This window comes from Anthonomus grandis, chromosome 5 (genome assembly GCF_022605725.1).
Source record: "Anthonomus grandis grandis chromosome 5, icAntGran1.3, whole genome shotgun sequence".
Lineage (NCBI taxonomy): Eukaryota > Metazoa > Arthropoda > Insecta > Coleoptera > Curculionidae > Anthonomus > Anthonomus grandis.
In genome coordinates, this window is record NC_065550.1 from 17681071 (window position 1) to 17700836 (window position 19766).

At 33.1% G+C, this 19766-nt stretch overlaps 2 protein-coding genes across 3 annotated transcripts in view; both read right to left on the reverse strand.

Annotated features, from left to right (window-relative positions):
* Positions 1-242: 242 nt before the first annotated feature.
* LOC126736336 (phenoloxidase 1-like) lies at positions 243-7800 on the reverse strand. Its single transcript, XM_050440645.1, has 9 exons — positions 7616-7800; positions 7373-7539; positions 4782-5315; positions 4549-4724; positions 3179-3396; positions 2895-3122; positions 2612-2838; positions 523-718; positions 243-465 (listed from the first exon to the last, which is right to left on the reverse strand). Exons 1-9 carry the CDS (start codon positions 7757-7759, stop codon positions 310-312), a joined length of 2046 nt encoding a protein of 681 aa, XP_050296602.1. The 5' UTR covers positions 7760-7800; the 3' UTR covers positions 243-309.
* A 7389-nt stretch (positions 7801-15189) lies between these two features.
* LOC126736212 (ras GTPase-activating protein-binding protein 2) overlaps positions 15190-19766 on the reverse strand; it is a 41019-nt gene continuing 36442 nt past the window's right edge. For both annotated transcript variants that reach the window (XM_050440465.1, XM_050440466.1), the window contains exon 11: positions 15190-15498. In XM_050440465.1, the coding sequence (XP_050296422.1) occupies positions 15462-15498 (37 nt within the window). In that variant the 3' untranslated portion in view covers positions 15190-15461. The remainder of the gene's footprint in view (positions 15499-19766) is intronic.

A 19766-nucleotide genomic window follows, 5' to 3' on the forward strand; every position in this document is an offset into this window, starting at 1 on the left:
TTTCTGTGCGTCCTACCTTAGTAGCTATACACTTAGGATGTAGTGGGCTCGCTCGTCCCTCTACTCAGCGACCACTTGATATTTTTGTATAGGTATGAACTTACAATGCCAAACAATTTTCACACAATTTCTGGTTGGTACGTGTCATTAGGTATCTCCTTCGTTTCCCCGCCCGCAAACACAAACACCAAGACATACCATACTGACTTGGGGATAAGGTGAAATCACTAAGAAAATGTATAAAAACTGCAATAATTTATTTTTCATAATATAACAAAACTAAAAATAAAGAAGAAGCCTTGCCATCTGTTAAATTCGTGGTCTAAAAGTCTTATTTTGATGACGAATTGTTATATCCTGCACCCGCATGTTTGGAGTGAGGAACTTCTGAAGAGTATCCACTCCATCTCTGGGCATACGATCAAAAGGATATCCCATAGAACGACGGTCAGGGAATTTTTTGTCCTAAAATATACAAATAATATTTTGTAAATACTTTTAATGAAAATAAGTAAGGCGTACTTTTATGCCACAGTACGAGTCAGCATCGTTACATTGTCCGGTAATGTCTTGATTAATAGCATCGTCATTAATATTGGATATCATTATAAAGAGCTGGCAAACGAACCCTTCTGCTGTTCCCTTCGGAATTAACATGTTCTGAGGCCAACCGCATCCACAAAAATTGAACTGAGATACGGCTTGCTGATTAACTGGGCTAAAAAGGAAAACCTTGCTTTGTAAAAACTAATAACTATGTTATATAATAGTTATATAACATGTTATACTATAGTTAATTAGCGAAGATTTGGTTTTAAACCATTATCAACTATCAAGCATATTCGATCAATTCACTATTGTCAACTATTTTTCCACGTAAGGACGATCACAAGCAGATATAGGTTTTGAGCGACCATGTCCTCCGTAACCAAATTGACCATTTCATTGCAGCCTAAGATAATGGAGGTAACTTCTTACTTAATGAGATTAGAAATCAGACACGGAATAATAATTTATAAGTACAAGCAAAAAAATGATAACAAATTGTGGAACATAAGTGGCAAATAAGATTAGGAGAAATCCACAGAAGCGATAAACAGGGCAAAAACTTGATATGAAAAATATAGTCGGTAGGGACGACCTGAATACAATTTCAAAGAAACAAAAGTAGAAAAACATATTATGACTATCGGAAAGAGACCAAAAGTAATGAAATCAAAGATAAAAAGCCAAAATATAGTTTCTAGCTTTATGAAGCTAGAGAAATATATCGATCCTAATTTTCCAAAGAATTATACAAAGCAATCGAAAAAGAGTTTAAGGATCGAGGATTTAAGGCTAACTCTATTCAAACATTAAGGATTGATTAAGGTCAGATAATAATCTCTGAGAAGGTAAAAGTACCTGAGGAGTGCGAAAGGCATTTTAACATCTCAGGTATGCAATCGTTACCGATGAAACTGATTACGATAGCCAAAGTGAGACTGGATAAAAGGATGTTATTAAAATTAGTTAATATTGAGCAATCTTACAATTTTGAAAATAGAAGGAATAGAACAGAATAGAAGGATAACATGGTATTAGATCGCCCGAAAATTTGCATCCTTTTGGACCGTAGATAGAAGATAGAACCTGCTGGAATATTGTAGTCAGTCAAGATTCACTCAGAGTTATAGAACCAGATGACTCATTTATCCAGTCATGCTCCCAAATAATATCGAAACTTTAAACCAGCGTCAACCACAAAATCTATTCTAGATTTGTTCCGACTCAAAGCCAGAGATGCTATTATGCTATGTTGGATTATATACAAGGTACAATTATATAATCTACTTCGCACTTTTAAAGTCATTAATGACATCATGTTCCATGGATGTCCTACCCAATTTCCATGGTACTAAGCCATGACTCATCTAGTTATTTAGATAGATAACCTCTCAGAACTCTTAGACAATCTCTTAACACCAATCCAAATTTTCTTAAAGCAGCAGTGGGAAATCTAATAGCTGATATCACTTATGCTGTTGATTATGCATCCATGTTAAGTCAAGCTTTTTTCGTAAAATAAATCTTCCTTTTCACATTTAAAAATAAATCAACTAGATGAACCAATTAAGAAAAAACAGGTTTTAGGCTATCAATAATTTGTATTGTATATATATTTAATATTTGTATCAAAGTGTACCAATAATTTGTATTTCTTTACGGATCGAACACTGTTATTTACGACTTAAGGTTTAAGTTATCAATAAGAGTTTTTAATAACACATATTGATAGAAAAAGAATTTTAAGCTTAGTTATAAGCGAAACTAAAATCTGTTAAGCCACTGAACGAAACGTCCTTCATAATCCAGTGTTTGAATAGCGTTTCAGACTAGAATCTAATGTTTGATTTTCTATTATGTAAAGACTTTAGGATACCCCATAAGGAATAATTAACGCTGTTTATATCTTAAAGGGAGAAATTGTGTTTCGTTTAAAAAAGTTTTTATAAGTTATTATCAAATAATTAAGTATTTATCAAATAATCAAGTGCTAAGTATCCACACAGGAAGATTAAAGATGAAAAAGCATTTGAAAAAGAAAAAAACATATCTTTTAAAAACTTACCTGCTTGTATCTAAATCTCGGTAAGTACGCTCAAATGGTATGGTGACCGATGAGTCAGTTGATTGTCGGACAATAGAATTTTCTCCTTGTTTCAAGTTGACTTTAAACTTATCAAGTTCAATAAACATAGCTTTTTGGTCTCTAAGCAACCACGGATTACCTTGTTCGTCAAACTTTGGAGCTAAAAATATGCGGCAGGTACCTTGGCGGGAAGAGTTGCTGTTAACCTAAGAAATTCCAAATTATAAAATAAGATCTAAATACTTGAGATACATTAACGTACTTTGATAGTATAAGTGAAGTTTATATTCTGTAAATGCGTGAAACGAATAAAAACAGGTCCTCTAGGTTGAAAGTCCATGCCGCGAGAAAGATCAACATCAGACTGTTGCCAGAATGTCTGCAGCTCATTTTCCCTTTGCCCAGGTATCTGTACTTTAATATCAGTTATGGTTACTCCTGGATTATTTAGCTGGGCTTCAGTATATCTTGGTAGTGTATTTTTGAACCGCTATAAACCATAATTTAATGTACATATAGCTAACGATCAGTTGCCGAAAACAGCACCTGGAATATATCGTCAATATAGCTGTGCCATCTATAGAAGATTGGATCACGCATGGCGGTGGCTGTATCTCCCATAACACCAAATGATTCAAGATGGCGGTGATCCGGATCGTGGATATATGAAAGCAAGGTGTGTCCGGTATTGTGAAGATCGCCATAAAATGCCGGGTTTGGTGATAGCATGGTGGCCTCAACCATATTTCCAAGAATGTCTATACCTACCGAAACAAAAACAAGTATAGTCACTCCGAACAGCTAGTGCCATCAGGACAGAATAGGATAGCAAATTTGATCCGAGAAAAATGATTTTTTGTTGTTGTTCACCCTCACTATCTCGAGTAGGCCCAGTACTTTTTTGCTCTTACTTCTTAACTAAATCTAATCATCAGCCCTGGTTCCCTTTAAAAAATCAGCAGCTGGCAAAACTGTTGCTTTGACTTTCGTTAGATAAGGCCTTCTCGTGAAGCAAATACTTTCTTCCAGACAATATTCAAGAAAAAATCCACCAGAAAACTAAGAAGTAACTATTCCCTTTTGACTAAAAAGAAACTATTCTCTTAACCTACAGGAATATTGGAGAGTTTAACGAAATTATTGGTTCAAGTAAAAAGTTAGATGAAAAAATATAGCAAGAAAGTAAAAACCAGGAATCTTTTATTGAAATTTATTTCAGTTTTTCACTTACAACATACAACTTCAAAAATCTTAGGACATAATTTATAAATTCTATTTATGACAAATACCCAAACTTCCGATTGGATCAACCTCAACCGGAGATTAAAAATTCATTCCAACGAAACCACACAGCAATATTTCACTTATTCTGTTATCTTGGATTATACATGGTGGCCCATGGCGAAAACGTACTACAAGGTATTACAGGATAGAACAGAACCTCTTTAACCGTTCACTGACACTTATCGTTTTTGAAAAATAGGAACTTGGAACATTGTTTAATTACTGAAATGAGGGTAAGTTATTTGCAAATTTTTGCAGACATTATACGACGAAGAATTTTTCTCGCAAACCTCATTTTCTCTGCTAACTGACATCGCTTATTCATTTTACAATGCCTACCAGGCCAGGCCTTTCTCATCAAATATATCCTCCGGGGCTTTAGGCTTTCGTACTATATATACTATAGCCATTTGGCACCAATAACTGTTTTTACAATTTTTTTTTAAATGACAAAATGGACATACACCTTAAAAGTATATACCTATATGAATAAATATAATACAGTCTTAAGAAGCAGCTTATTTAAAAATTTAGCAAATTGTTGCTTATGGAACCTAGTTAACAGGTGCAATCTGACTAAAAAACTCCGGAGAACATCAGGTAAAAAAATCTAAACTCTAATTGAAACGTACCTGTCATCTCGTCTAATGTAACTTGGTTGCCTCTAGAGTCAGTGATAAATCCAGAATGAACTGCTTCCAGAATCCGATCAGACCATCTTTTCATATCATCAACATCTAAGTTGATATCATCAACTACCCTTTTTACGTTGGACAGTCTTTGGTTGATTACCCGGGAAGGCCAAGGCCTAAAAAATATGAATCAAATACATCTAAGTTTAAGATATATTTTATGAAACACATACCTACTAGCCACTAAACTATCTAATTTTGGAAAATACGCTTCTTTAATAGGCTGCTTCCAATCCAACAAACGATGTACCCTAGCCAACTTATTACACAATCTTTCAAAGTTATACCTCGCCAATATTTGTTGGTGCATGTAATAAAACAATTCACCTCTTCTATCTTTATTTACCACCTGTTGGGACCCTTCGGTCGGATAAACCAAATGCCAGTGCCAATGGTGGAGATTTATCCCAATATCCTCCCTAAAATAAGCCAATCGATGCTCTTCTTCCAAGTCTGATGCAGTATAATCTTTAGGTATTTCTATGGGTAGTCTGGATTCTTGGGGGACTACCACAGAGTCTTCCCTAATTTTAGCAAATGCTTTACTGTCAATAAACTTATCTGGAAAGAACCGGATGACTGATGGAAGGTCGACATCTTGGGTATCGTCTCGGTGAAGTAGGGCAACAGAAAGAGCGTAGTTAAAAAGGTAGGGGTTTACTCGGTCTCTTGCGTATACGGCTACTGAAAGCAGATCTTGGGCGGAACTACAAATAAAGGTTTATTAAAAAATATTGTCATACAGTTTTAATATAACCCGAGTCACTCGCATAATAATATATTGCTAAACACAAGAAAGTTCCCAAAAAAACTTTCTGACAGATGAATGAATTTTTGAAAATGCAATGTGTTCAATTAAATTAAAAATTTACAAGAAACCTTCTTCCTCAGAACAAGCTAACCAGAATATCAGAGGAAAAAGAAAAACCGTAATAGCTTGCAACAAAAAATTTAAATAACCAACTCAACCTATAGCTGAGTCTACATAATATTAAAAAAGAAAGTCAGTACGGGCTAATCAAATGACTTTACCAAAAAGAGATAAAAGTAATAAAAAATTGCACACCTAGCAAAACAGGAACTACAAAGAACTAATTAGAATGAAAAAAGATGAGGTAGAAAGAAGATCACCTCGCATACCGGAAGCTTTGAGCGAAGCTGAGGCAGGATTGTTTAGATATGAAATTAATAAATCAATAGAATAAGAAATCTGGGAGGGAGAAAGGAGATACGATTAAGGGAAAAAATAGGAACATCTATTCAATAAATACCACCTAAGTTTAAATATTAGGAAAGCTTAGCAACGAGATGAGTGGGAAGGAAGGATAGGGGAACTGAGGGAGAGTCTAGAGACAGAAAAATTTCATGAATCGGAAATAATACAATAGCTGTAAAAGTCAAAAAAACATGCGGACAGGATAAAATAAGTAATAACAAGGCAATCAAAGAACGTAGTGTTGAAAAAAATAGATGGAAAATACTTAATGTGATAAAAGCAAGATTTTTATTGCAATAGGATAAAACTTCTTGAAATAAAGTACAACTTTTTTACGTTAAGTGTAACGTTATGTTAAAAAAAAAACCTTGATTAAAAGCTATTCATAAAGACTTGGAAGAAAGCATGGCTCTGAGCCCTCTGAATTATACTGACGGTTAGTTCGGGAGAATGAAAGAAGATGAGCAAAAACGAATGCCGTGGATAGTAGAAGCACTAGAAAAAATCTTGAAGAATAAATACGAGTGGAAGTGCATAATAGAGGGAATTGTAGAAGGACAGAGGATAAAGTAAGTACCTATGGTATAAAATGTCAATTGGTAATGAAAGAAAATGGGGCCGAGGATTTCTGGAGGCAAAGAGAATAGTCTTATGTATAAAAGGGAAAGTAGGTAGTCAAGAAAGGTAGAATAGTAGAAGCTGAATGGGAAAAAATAAAGGAGCGAGTTAATGGCATTAGACTCATCAGAGAGGCTATAAGAAGGACAAAGAAGACCAAGTATCCGATTTTCAAACTGCGATAGGATACAGTATTGTCAAAGAGTCATTTGGAGGGCCCGGAATAGATATGTAGATATTAAGATTAGGTAGAAAAGAACTAGCGACGAAAAAAAATGATAAAAGAAAACAGCCAGAGCAGAACTTATCGATTAGAATAGATTAGCGGAATCGCTAGTATGAGATGACGCCAGTGGTATATAGCAAGGGAAAAAATTAGTTAGGTTTAAAATAAATAACAATAGGTGAATTGGCCCAACATTTTTTTAACATCACATTTATTAGGTCAATAAATTATATTGTATGTTATAATTTAAATTGTATGACCCATAAAAAGATGATTGGTAATTGTCAACTAATTAGCAGTTTGTTTTACCAGAAGTCTTGATAGAAAACCCTGATGGATGTGCAAGGCAAGATCATAAGAAAGACGACACATTCAATTTAATAACCAGATCAGCCATGACAGAGCTAAACAAGAAAGATAAATCTTATTGATGGATTGGAAAGACTCATTTCTTCAAATTGTTGGTGGATGTACGAACCCATTAGAAACTGTTCTTAGAACCGCAGGAAGCTTTTATTTTCGAATCAAAGTAGGTGGCAAAATTCTCAGTCAGAAGAGCCATTTAAAATATCTTTCTAAATCAATTGAACTGTATCATAAATACACCTGTCAAGTTATTATGATTAAGAAGAAGAAAGAATGTTTTATTGTTAAAAATATAATGCAAATTGGGCAGAAAAATATTACTTAAAATTATAATTTACCTTACTCCTAAAAATATATCAATTAGCTTTCCAGCTAACCTACGATGCTTGGCAATAAAAAGCGAAAAATTATCTTCCCTTCCCAGTTCTAAAATATCCCCAAGGGGAGGTATTGCTGTTTCGTTAACTCTAATGCGTTCCTTTGCATCGTCTCCAAAGCGATCTACCTATAGAAATTAGAAAATGCATAGCTACAACTGTAAAACAATTTCAATAATAATAAAAGTTTTATATAATTCTTACCACTTGAACTCCAATAGGACGATATTTGTCACTAAGAAAATTGGCGGGGACCTCGAAAACAGCTTGTTGATTTCCTTTTGGCACAAAAACTGGTTCTTTAGGGCGGTCAAATAACAATAATAAATCTTTGTTGTTAAATGACATTGTTTGGAACTTTATAGCAAGAAACTGGAAAAATAAGTGTGGGTATCCAGTTAAGTGAGAATTTATATATGATTATTGTGGGAACTCGATAAGAAATTGCAGCTTTTTTGTAAACAACTATATGCATCTTTAATAGTATGTGGTTAATATTTTGCTGATAGTAATATTTAGATATAGTAAACCGCATAAAATTAGAATGATATATGTTTAAACTGTTTGCTACTGCTTTATTATGGTAAACCTAGCTAGATTTTTTTTTATTTCCATCCATTTAATTTAAAGCATGATATTAAGGCTTTTTACCTTAATTATGTCAGTATTTCCTTAGCTCTAACAAAACTCATATATAGCACAAGATATTATAAAAATGTCTTTTAATAATCTGAGTCTTTAAGTCTAAGGCTGAAAAAGTTATTTTTGAGGTGTCAAATTTTGCGTTAAAAAGTAAGTTAATTAATTTTAGTAGGTCTCACCAAGAAACTTTGTAAAAGGAACAATATACCATTGGGATCTCCGAAAAATTAAAAAATACAAGATCTGTTAAATTACGACATAATTAATAAACAATTTTTTAAACAAAAGCCGATTGAAAAATTTCTATTATTTTCGTAGATTTTTTTTTCTTCTTCCTTTACCGAATTTTCAACTTTTTTTTTTTGATTTATTTAAAGCCATAGAACGAAATCAATGACGATTTTTTAATGCCACTTTTTTGCAACAATAAGGCCTTCATTAATAAGGACCTTTTTAAGGTGAGCACCCGGGCAGTAAAGTTGAATTTTACTGTTAGGCGAATTTAATATTTGTATCCCAAAAAGAAATTATAGTCATTTAAGTAATATATTGCTATTAGGCAAAATATTCAATGCCTAATGCAAAATTATCCGCACAAGCGACCACTTAAAAAATACGCACAATTCATTGAAATCACTGCAAAAGGGCAGATGCAGATGATCCTGCAATGCTCTCTGCGTCTCAGTATTCAACCAATAGCGAACAAAGTGTAAGCAAGTGTCGGCACTGTTTTATTAGTCACAAATCCACAATTAGAAATCCTTGCATCCTCTCAGAAGAAATCTCTCGGGCAACCGAGTCAAAGGAGCAGTTGGATGTCCTATACAGGGATTGCGAGAAGGCATTCGACAAGATAAATCATTGTACACTCTGAAATTAATTTGTTAATTTTGGCTGTTAAAAAAAGGCTCTTAAGAATTAATGTGGTTAAGGTTGGTAATTGTTTGTCAAATAAATAATAATATCTGTTAGAGAGGATATTATAAAGTTGAAAAATTATGTGTCGTGTTGATTTAAAAATAATCAGATGTGTCCTAATGATAAAAAATATGCAGTGGTCTCTCATACCCGTAAGGCCAACCATCTTATTGAGGATTACTAAATTGGTGATGCCAAGGAACGTTATCAGAGATTTGATAATAATATTTTAGGCCTACACGAAATTTAATTCTCGTTGTAATGAAATATTTAATAAGGCTTATCGTTATTTGTCTTTTGTAGCGCGGAACAGTAAGAATTTTAAGATTAGGACCATCATTAAACACCATAATGGCCTCGTGAAGCCACCTCTGGAATATGCCTCAAACATCTGGTCACCTGTGGAATCATCACATTTTAAATTCTGAAATGATTGAAAACCGTTTATGAAAAATGTTTTATTCTTGTAGGTTAAAAAAATAAAGAATTTTCCTATCTGGTGTCACACACTTAAAAACATTTGAGTTTCAAATGCTCTGCACGGGAAAATAGAATCAGGCGGTTATGTTCACGTATTTTATCATAAATGATGCGAAATACAGGAGCTGTGATTTTAAAGAATATATTTTCCTTAAGGTAATAAGTTCTATTTTATATAAATAACTGTAGTTCTACGTCTCCAATAAATAATATGTTACGGATTTGTAATATAGTATTTATTAAAGATATACAGAGTGTTTTTTTTAATATTACGACAAAATTCAGGGGCGTAAAGTCTTTGGTTAAGTTATATAGTTTCCTACTAAAGTCAACATTGTTGTTGGGTATTGTGGCTGCCCTTATATACAGAGTCTTAATGATTTCTACCTTTGATTGATTATTGGAGTTGTAGTGTAGATATTATTCTGTGGGTGTTGTTTTGCGATAGACTGATGTCCTTAACCGTCCATCGTTTTTCTTTCCAAGAACTTCTGAGAAAGGCAGTGCTGCCTCAGTTTCCAATTCTATCGTGAACTTAATTGTGGTGGCTTCCGAAAGTTTGCTCACATTTGTATCGTTTTTGTTCCAAATAATATTTTAATTACAAATAATTATATATAAAAATATTTAATACAATAATTGTTTCATCGACTTATCATAGCCACACATTGGATTTAGATTAAGCTGTCCTTATAGCATGCTCCTTGAATCCTCCGCGTATACAGGGCGTTTCATTATTATTTCGAAAAAAATCAGGGGGAGTTTCCTTGCTTAAAAGTAATAAAAAAAGTCACTATAAACCTATGTCCGCAAATAAGATACAGGGTGTTAAAGTTTTATTTTTATTTTCGTTTTTTTTTTAATAATTTTGGTAGTGATGCAGATATTTGAACGAAAATTGGTATCTGGGGGTTTTTCGTATGGTGAATTAAAATGTAATGTTACGCGGGTTCTCACTTGTAGAGGGCTCTACATACACGGTTTTCTATACTTTAAAGCGTGATAATGTTTTTATAGTTGCTTAAATATTTTCTTTTTATAAAAAAATACATTTATCTATCACTTTCACGTAAAAAAGATATCCTGGCCAAAGTCGCGCCACACGAGCCAGCGTTTTCGAAATTGTTGGAATTAAATTAATAAATGCATTACATTTTAACGTTTTAGATTCGAGATATCATCAGCTTTAAACATGGAATCTGGAGTTTTCATTCACTATTCAATGCTCTTTTGAAACTTCGAAATTAATGTCAATGTTTTATTAAATTTTATTTTATATTTTTTGTTACAAAATATTTTTTATTTAGTAAAAAAAAATTACCCAAAGTTCTTACGACAAATATCTACTTTTAAAAAAGCCACTTGGTAGAACATAAGTTATAACAGTTGCTCAAAATGTGAAATCCTAACTGCAATACAGGCCTCTATTCTACGGCGCATCGATTGGCGAACTCGATCAAATATTAATTGTTTTACAGGATGCGATTTCGTAATTCTTCCACAGTATCTACTGGGGTTGCATAAACCAAATGTTTAAGGTGACCCCAAAGGAAAAAGCCCAAGGAATTAAGAGATCTGGGAGGCCAAGGTTCAGTTCCTCGTCGGCCTATCCAACGATTCGGATACACTGTGTTCAAATATTCACGTGCAACTAAACTGAAATGAGGCTTCCAAGCTCCATCGTGCATGAAGTACATTTGCAATCTTAACTGCAATGGAACATTCTCCAAAAGTATGGGCAATTCGTGTTCGAGGAAATGACGATAAACTTCTACAGTAAGCTCAATGGCAAAAAAATGGGCCTATCAAATGGTCTGCAACAATTCCAACCCATACGTTAAGAGAAAATTGATGTTGATGAAGACCTTCTAAAAATAATATTTGTCTTAGAAACTGGGGATTTTTGCCAATGTTTTGTTTTGTTTACCGTTGTTGTTCTTGCATCCAACGGCAAAAATTTAGTCTTAACAGAAAATCAGTCGGTAATAGTGCTTGTACCCGCTGGATATGATAGGGGTAATAGTGCTTGTACCCGCTGGATATGATAGGATATAGAAAGTTATTCTTTAAAATTCTGAAAACCGTAGAAGGACTTAAATTTAAATTTCAAGCAATCTTTCTAGTGCTTGTTACAGGATTTTCCTCAATTTCATGAAGCACATTTTCTTCTACTCGTGGAGTTGCTGCTGTGCGCGGTCTCGTGTTACTAGTAGTTTGTTGTTGAAAACTTCCAGTGTCACAAAGGCGTTGATGGAGACAAATATCGTATGATGCGGGATAACACGATTAGGATATTTTTCATACATATTTTTTATAGTATTTCTGTTGCCTTTAGGAATTTGTTATACACAACATTCCTTTTACATTTATTATGTTAAGCCTAAATATCTCAAAAACGGTGTGTTGTAGCGACTTCGACTAAGATAACTTTTCTCCATAAAAATAATAGATAAATCTACTTTTTTATTTAAAAAATAATTTAAGCAACCATAAAAAAGATATAACGCTTTTAAAGTATAAAAAATCGTGTATGTAGCGCCCTCTATAAGTGCAAACCCTTGTAACATTAAATTTGAATTAACCATATCAAACAACCCCCAGATGCCAATTTTCGTTCAAATATCTGCATAACTACCAAAATTATTAAAAAAAAAACAAAAATAAAACTTTAACACCCTGTATCTTAGAAATTAAACATTTTCGGACATAGGTTCATAGGGACTTTTTTAATTATTTTTAAGCAAGGAAACTCTAAAAACTAATAATTATGAAGACAAACCACTAAAAGATCCATCCTCTTTTTCCAGTGCATTCTGCGAGTGTTGCGTCTTGACTCGGTCTTTCACTGATGATGTTAATGGCTTCTCCGATGGGCATATTTGTATAAAGACTCTCAACATCAAATTTTACTAGCTTATCAATTTCAGCAAAAATTAAAAGCAATCTTTCATATAAATTTAAAATGTTCAAAACAACTTTCTCTTACAAATTGCTACTTCTGTAACATACTATATTTCCAAACATTTTAAAAAAGATCCGCTAATAAATTAAACTTAAGAAAGTTATTTGGTCACATTTAACTGAATTGATCCTTAAATTAATTTCAAAATAAATATTGAAATCGAACAAAACAATATTCGTTATTTAACTTGAATTTATTCGCATGATTAAACAAAAAAATACCGAGACCTCATTAAACGCACATTTAGAGATTTTTTTAGAGAGCGTTTGATTCTGAGAAGAGATTTGTTGAGTAAGTTTGATTTTGATTGAAAATGCATTTTGACCGATTTTGAGTGCCTGGATAAATTCTGATTAACTTTTAAATTGAAAGAAATCTAAACAGAAGAAACAAAATAATAAGATTTTCCCAAAAATCATTAATTGTTTTACGGTAAGCTTGCAAGTTTTCTACTTCAAAATAGCATTTGTGTTACATAAAGTATAAAACAACGTAACTTCTCTTGCCTTGAATTACCAAAACATTATCTTACATCATAAATTGGTGATTTTTAAAATGTGAAATACCCCATGAAATGGAATTGGCATATTCAACAATTTCCTCTCGCAACTCCTCCTAAATTTGTTAGCCTACTAAATTGGTCTTTGTAAATGGTCTCCTTAAGATGATAACTCCAAAAATAAAAGTCATTTGAGAACAAATCTGGAGATCTAGGAGGCGATACTATTGCCAGTCCCACTAAGATCGTTATTTTATTATATGTAAAAAAAATACCAAAAATATTTTTTTTGCTGAAAATAAACCGATACTAGGTCTAAATCTGGGAGGATTTGAATGACAGATAGAACTTGGTTTTGCAGCAACTCAAGGTATCTTTGGGCGTTTAAACGACCAATAAAGAATGGCCCTATAATGTGATCGCCCCGGAATTGAAAACTTCTGGGCTCGTTTTCCTGAGACCAACACGGAACGACGGAAGAATTGTTTCCCATGTAATGTAAAAGAAGATTCCATCTGAAAGTAAATTATTTCGTAAAAAAAAATAGGTTTTTGCATCATACTTTTACAAATATTCCATTTCTCGCTACTGGTCTTCAGGAAATATCTAGTTTTGGAATATTTTAAACATTTTTACCGATGTTTTTTCCAAATATTAGTAACCGTATTATGTTTCATACCCGACACTTCTACTCGTGTTCAATTCATTGCTAGGGCATTACAAACAGTTTCTTCCAACTGTTTCACTTTAGTTAAATTCACTCTTGATTTGTAATTGCGACTTACTTGTCAAATTTCATAGTTGACACAAATGAAATGCATTCCCGTAGATCAAGAAATTTAGAAAAGTTTCGTATACTGACACAGACACTCAAATTGTGCCATTCATATTTGATTGCTTAAATCTAATGTTTTCTTAGACATTACTAAAATATCTAGAGCTGCTTTCAAAGATTATTGTAAGGAAACTCGAAGCATTGATGTAAGCAGATCAATAATATTATTCACCATTAATATGTCATATTATCTCTTTTTTACTTTCTATTATGTTATTGGAGTTGTTTTAATTTTTTTTCATGTGGTATCATGAAGAACGCTTATGCGAATATTACCTTTTGTGCAAATGTTATCTTTTTATTTATTCTTTTATTTGTATGGGAAGCTGTATTATGATATTGCACAATAAACATGTATCTATATTGTGGACGAAAAATTTTAAATTTGTAGCAAAAATTGAGTTGCTGTTTTGTTGGTTTAATGTAGACCCGGCATTATGCCATAAAACACTTGTGCCATAAAAAACTTTTTAAAATATGGGCAAATAACAAATAAGTGATAAAAAAAATACGTTTTCCAGCTTCATTTATTCAATGTTAATCATTCGAGGGTTTTACTACAGATGATTATACAAGTTACTGACATCCGATGTAAAAAAAAAACAAAATTACGTATAAAAAAGTGCAATAAAACACAAGTAAAATACTATCACAACTTTGTAGTGTTCCAGAAGATGCAATCACATAAGTATTGTCATCACTATCTAGACATTTCTGTTACTTTGACAATATTGCTTACTATTAAATTGTTAATAAAAAAATTAGTTCGTTGACAACCAACAATTTTATTATATTTCATTAGGCTAGAAAACTGTAAAAAATCGAGATACGATCTAATAATCTGAAAGGTTTAATAATTAAATTGAATGAGGAATAGTTTGCTTATGATAAAGAAATATCATTCAATTTTTAACTTATGTATCCGCATTCCAGATATTTTATTAACTAAATTCGCTAAACCAATTGCAATGACTTTATATTGACAGTTCTTCGTAAAAAATTATTAATTGATTGAGATTTTCTTTACAATATAACCCGAAACTGTCCTTTCGAATTAGTTAGCAATGAGCAAATACTGAATACATTGAGTGTTCGGACAGTCTTCAGGTCTGTAGCAAATACCTCATAAAATATCACTTGTCGTAGTATAATTAACCAGTTGCATTTGGCAGAAAAATTGAGCTTGAAATTAAAATCCTTAGTTAAAGGTTAATTGTTTAAACAAATACAAGGTTTGTTATATAATTAATCATTTAACAAAATTGTCTTTAAATAAAAACTATCATAGCTTTGATCTTGTAAAAGCAATAAATAAAAACCAAAAACTTAACTCGTTTATAATGCAAAAATCAACTGAACGTAGTAAACTAATATGACTAGCTCTCTGCTCCCGCACAACTTATTTTTTATACTACGCCGAAAAAATTAAATAAACAAAAAGATACAAATTATCACGTTTATTTTCTATAGCAAGCCTAAACTGCCTCGGTAAACAAATAGTATTAATATAAAACCCCGACAACAAAAAATAAACGACAAAAGGAGCGTTACAAAAAAAAAAGTACGTGGCCGAAGCGGCGACGAGCGTACGAGTCCGTATTTTTATTATGGTCGCGGCACACACATGACTTTGGGGAACGAACGCGTATAATCACTAACACACACGGGGGTAGGGATAGGGAAGAAACGACTTGGCAACATCGCTGCTTGGCGCCTAGCGGCGCATGTAGTTGTTCGTATTTCCTTGGTTTCTGAAATAAACAGATACATTATTGATAAACATAAAGTCTAGTTGAGATTACAACTGAAACAGTAAGAATTCATTTATAAACAGGTACTTGTACAGGATGATTTATATTTAGACAGCATTCTGAGCTTTAACCTTTAATTTGCTTATCGCATTAGTTAAACTGTCTTTAATGGTCTGGTTTATCAACCACCTTTATCAACCACATTACCAAAATTAATCATAACAAAACAGATTGAGAAAAAAAAGCATCATTTTGATAAATTTCATTAAAAAATAAGTAAAGCTGTCAATAAAACAGAATTTAGAAGAAGTAAATTAAATTATTTAACAGGAAACAAAACTAAAACACTAAAATGATGTCAGAGCACAGGTTAAAAGGTATCATTGAAAAAATCGTCAAGGCTATAATATGCCCTGGATAATAAAAGTGATTTTAATTCCTTTTTGAATCTCTTAACTTCTAAAATTTGTCTGATACATAGAGGAACATGGTTGTAAATTTTTTTGCTAAGGTATATAAGTGAGTTCTTGGTGAGGGAGGATGTAGGGATTGGTAAGGGAAAATCGTTAACCTGGCGAGTCATATGACCAGTGTTAGAGGGAGGTTTAGGACATTTATGAATAAGAGTAGCTGTTTCTAAGATAAAAAGAGAAAAAAGAGTTAGGATTTTTTGGGATATAAAGAGAGGTTTACAAGAATCTCTTAACCCAGCGGAACATAGGTATCTAACTGCCTTTTTTTGAATAACAAAAATTATGTTTAATAATCCCTTGTTGCTTAAACCCCAAAAAGGCAAGCCATAACGAAGGTGGGACTCAATAAGAGAAAAGTACACTGAACGTGCAACTACCCCTCCCAGCTCATGCCCCGCCATTCTTACTGCAAAGCATCCAGAGGATAATTTTGATGCAAGATTTAGGATATGATCTTCGAAGCGAAGGCGACCATCAATGGTAATACCAAGGAACTTACAGCTTTCTTTGTTTTGCAAGGGGAAGTTTTCACTAAACATAAGGCCCTGAACGTCACACTTAAATCCCATAATAAAGGTTTTGCCCACATTAAATACAAGCCTGTTTGCAGCACACCACTCCGATAAAATCTTAAGATCCTTAAAAACCTGGGCTCTAACATTATCAGAATCTCTATGATTCCATAAAATGGTGGTATCATCAGCAAACTGAACCACTTTGCCCTGCAGTTTTAATGAACCCAAATCATTTACATAGAGCAAAAATAATAGTGGTCCTAACACTGAACCCTGAGGTACTCTAGTTTTAAGGGATCTGGAATCGGATAAACATCCAGATACTGTAACTCTTTGGGTACGATAAGACAGATAGGATTCCAGCCATTGCAATGCCACACCTCTAAAGCCATAATTATTGAGCTTAGACAGCAGTATTCCATGATCTACACAATCAAATGCCTTGGATAAATCGCAAAACACTGCCGCCGCGGACTCTCCAGAATTTAAGGAATAAGAAATCAGGTAATAAATAATCACTACTACCAAGTAATATTTATATTATTTTATTAAAGCAAAACACAAAACGAAAATTAAGTCTTAAAGTTTTAATCGTTTGTTTCGGCGCAACCTAAATATATAGCTTTAAGAGAGTCATTACAGGCCCGTTTCTGACACTTTGCACATTTTCTTATTGTCTTATCTCGAGCCATTCCACAAGAAAAACAGCGCCCATTTAGATCCTGTTCGTTCTTCTTGGGGAAAAGTTGATGTTGAAGGTTCTTCTTCTCCTAACAGTAAAAAAGCTCTGCGACAAAGTTCTCGTGGAATTTGTGATACGCGTCCTCTTCATTGTATCCATTTATTGTATTGGGGTTTCGCAAATTCCCATGGTGGGAAAAAGTGATCAGCTCATGTTTCCGATGTTCTCTTGTTTCTTCATCAATGCAATCATCGTGATGCATCGTAGAAGTTACCAAAACTACTTTCATTTTTTTGGAACTGTAGGAAGCCAGGGTGCAATTGTCTTGAAAGCGAAATATTGAAATCAAATTTTTTTTCCTTGGGTAGCTCTCTCTTATTTTTCGAATTGTCCCCGCATATGTAAGTTTTTTTTCGTTTAACAACTCGTTAACCAATGGGATACTGGTAAACCAATTATCTCTTGTTTTATTCCGATTAGAGTACTGAATTGGTTCTATCATTCTCATGACAATGTCCAAGCTTCAAGCTTGACTATGTATGCTATTTTAGCGTCGACTAAGCCAAATGTTTTAGTCCCATACTTATTTGGCTTATTGGGTAAGTACTGCCGAAATTAGCAACGGCCTCTAAATGCAAGCAACTGCTCATCTATTGTGAGGTGAGGTATTCACTTTTTGCTGTTGACAAATAGTTCAAATATAAAGAAATATTTGAAACAAGAAAAATTAGGGATTGCTCCCATTTTATGAACCTCCCTAGCAGCATTCCGGTCATTGATATAGTTGAACCTTATACACCCCAAAATAAAGCGAAAACGTTGCTCACTTATTGTCAAGTAGCATGATTCAAGGCGATTTCCTTTTAAGTTGCCCTACAACAGAGAACTATTTTTACGCGAACATCTCAAGGTACTTGCTCTTATCTCTATTTTATCAGTTTTCCTTACGATCTCTTCTGAACTTTTCCCGTACATATTCAATGTAAATATTGGTTCAGGTAGTAATTACTAAGATAATCCTGTCGTTTACAAAAAGTTCTAAAGTTTCCACTTATTTTTTTGTCATTTCTTGCATCACCTCTAGGACCAGGAAAATGCGTAATTATATTATGTGCCCGTGTTCTTATTTTTATTGGTCAACGCATCTTCATCCACTTAGATATCCCGTCTTTACCAATATAAAATTTAGATCTAACACTGTTGGTGCTATTGAATCCCTTATCATCGTCAGAAAGAACTAAATCACTTTCATAAATACTCTGCTTCGACTTCGACGGGTGGTTACTCTCTAAAAGAATGTCTCCCTCGCAAAAGGTTCACCTCTTTTAGTATTTTCAGCCACACATCAGGATTTTTGCTGTATTCCACAATCCTCTTTTTTTGTTCTGACATTATAAAATTAACTTAAATTAGTCTATTACGCCAACAAAATATCTATACTAAAATAAAAAAAGTATAAGGACAGTTATTTTCAATTCCCATTACTAATAAAATATTGCCGGCCAAAAAAATATAAAGTCTCTAAAACTTGCGCGAAGGACAGAGGTCCTACTTAAATTCAACCAACGATAACAACGCATCGACTGACATAACCACAATGAAATTGTAGTGCGGTGTGCTCTGCTTATTAGTCGCAAGTTACTGAGAGCGATGTTGCTATCAGCATTCAATGAGCGAAGTTGTTGGGAATTTTATCTCCTGGGGTGACGTATGTCATCCACGCCACTAACGTAGGGTTAAAGTATATACACACAAACAACAGGTATAATTTCATAAAATTTTAAATGCAGGGACTAGTAAATACATATCTTAGAACTAAGTTCAGAAATGTATCTAGAATTCATTTATTAGTTTTTCGGCGCGTCATTAATGTTTTATTATGCCATCAAAATTTGCAGCGTTTCAACGATCGACCATTCGGCTATCTTGCTATAAAAATGTCGATCGGTCTACAAAGCACCCAAAATTTATCAATTTTTAAATTTACGAAACGTATTAGATATGTCAATTGAAGGGTAAACGCGAATATAATAGCATAGGAATATATCTTTTAAAATGACTGAATGAATATATAACCTTAACCTTGGCAATTTATCTCCATATCAACTGAATGTTTGCATAATTGTGGTCCCTTTCTACCTTTGGGTTCTGTTTTAAAATGTATAGGTAAAATAAATTATATATTTATTTACTAAATTAGTGCTCTCTGCTTTTCTGCATTTATTAGTTTTTGCGTTTTTTTTCTTTTTCCTAAATTCTATGTCTTGTTTTTATCTAAAATGTCTATCTAAGATGATGAATTTTTTAAAGATTTTTTATTAAATATAAGTTAGTATTATTTTGGTTTACAGGGGATCTTTCATAATAGGCTTGTATTTAAGTAAATCTCTTAGAACATTGAATGCTTAGAATATGCCTAGCTCCCTAGCTGCAAACCATAGGTGAGGTGTTTAGTTCACCATATCTCAGGCAATTATGTCAAATCTATTTTTCAATTTTTCATACACTATATATTAATCTTAAACCACTGAATATTTTTTGAATGTGTTGTGTTTTGTAACAACTAAAAAATGTTAAAAAAACTTTAATTTGCTAACT

What these genes read in the sequence shown, in the direction of transcription:
- LOC126736336 (XM_050440645.1), bottom strand. Translation starts at nt 7,759, where the DNA reads ATGTCATTTAACAACAAAGATTTATTATTGTTATTTGACCGCCCTAAA. An exon ending in TACATTAGACGAGATGACAG is followed by an intron (nt 3,397 to 4,548) that starts GTACGTTTCAAT and finishes TTGTTTCGGTAG; the next exon opens with GTATAGACATTCTTGGAAAT. An exon ending in ACTTCACTTATACTATCAAA is followed by an intron (nt 2,839 to 2,894) that starts GTACGTTAATGT and finishes GGAATTTCTTAG; the next exon opens with GTTAACAGCAACTCTTCCCG.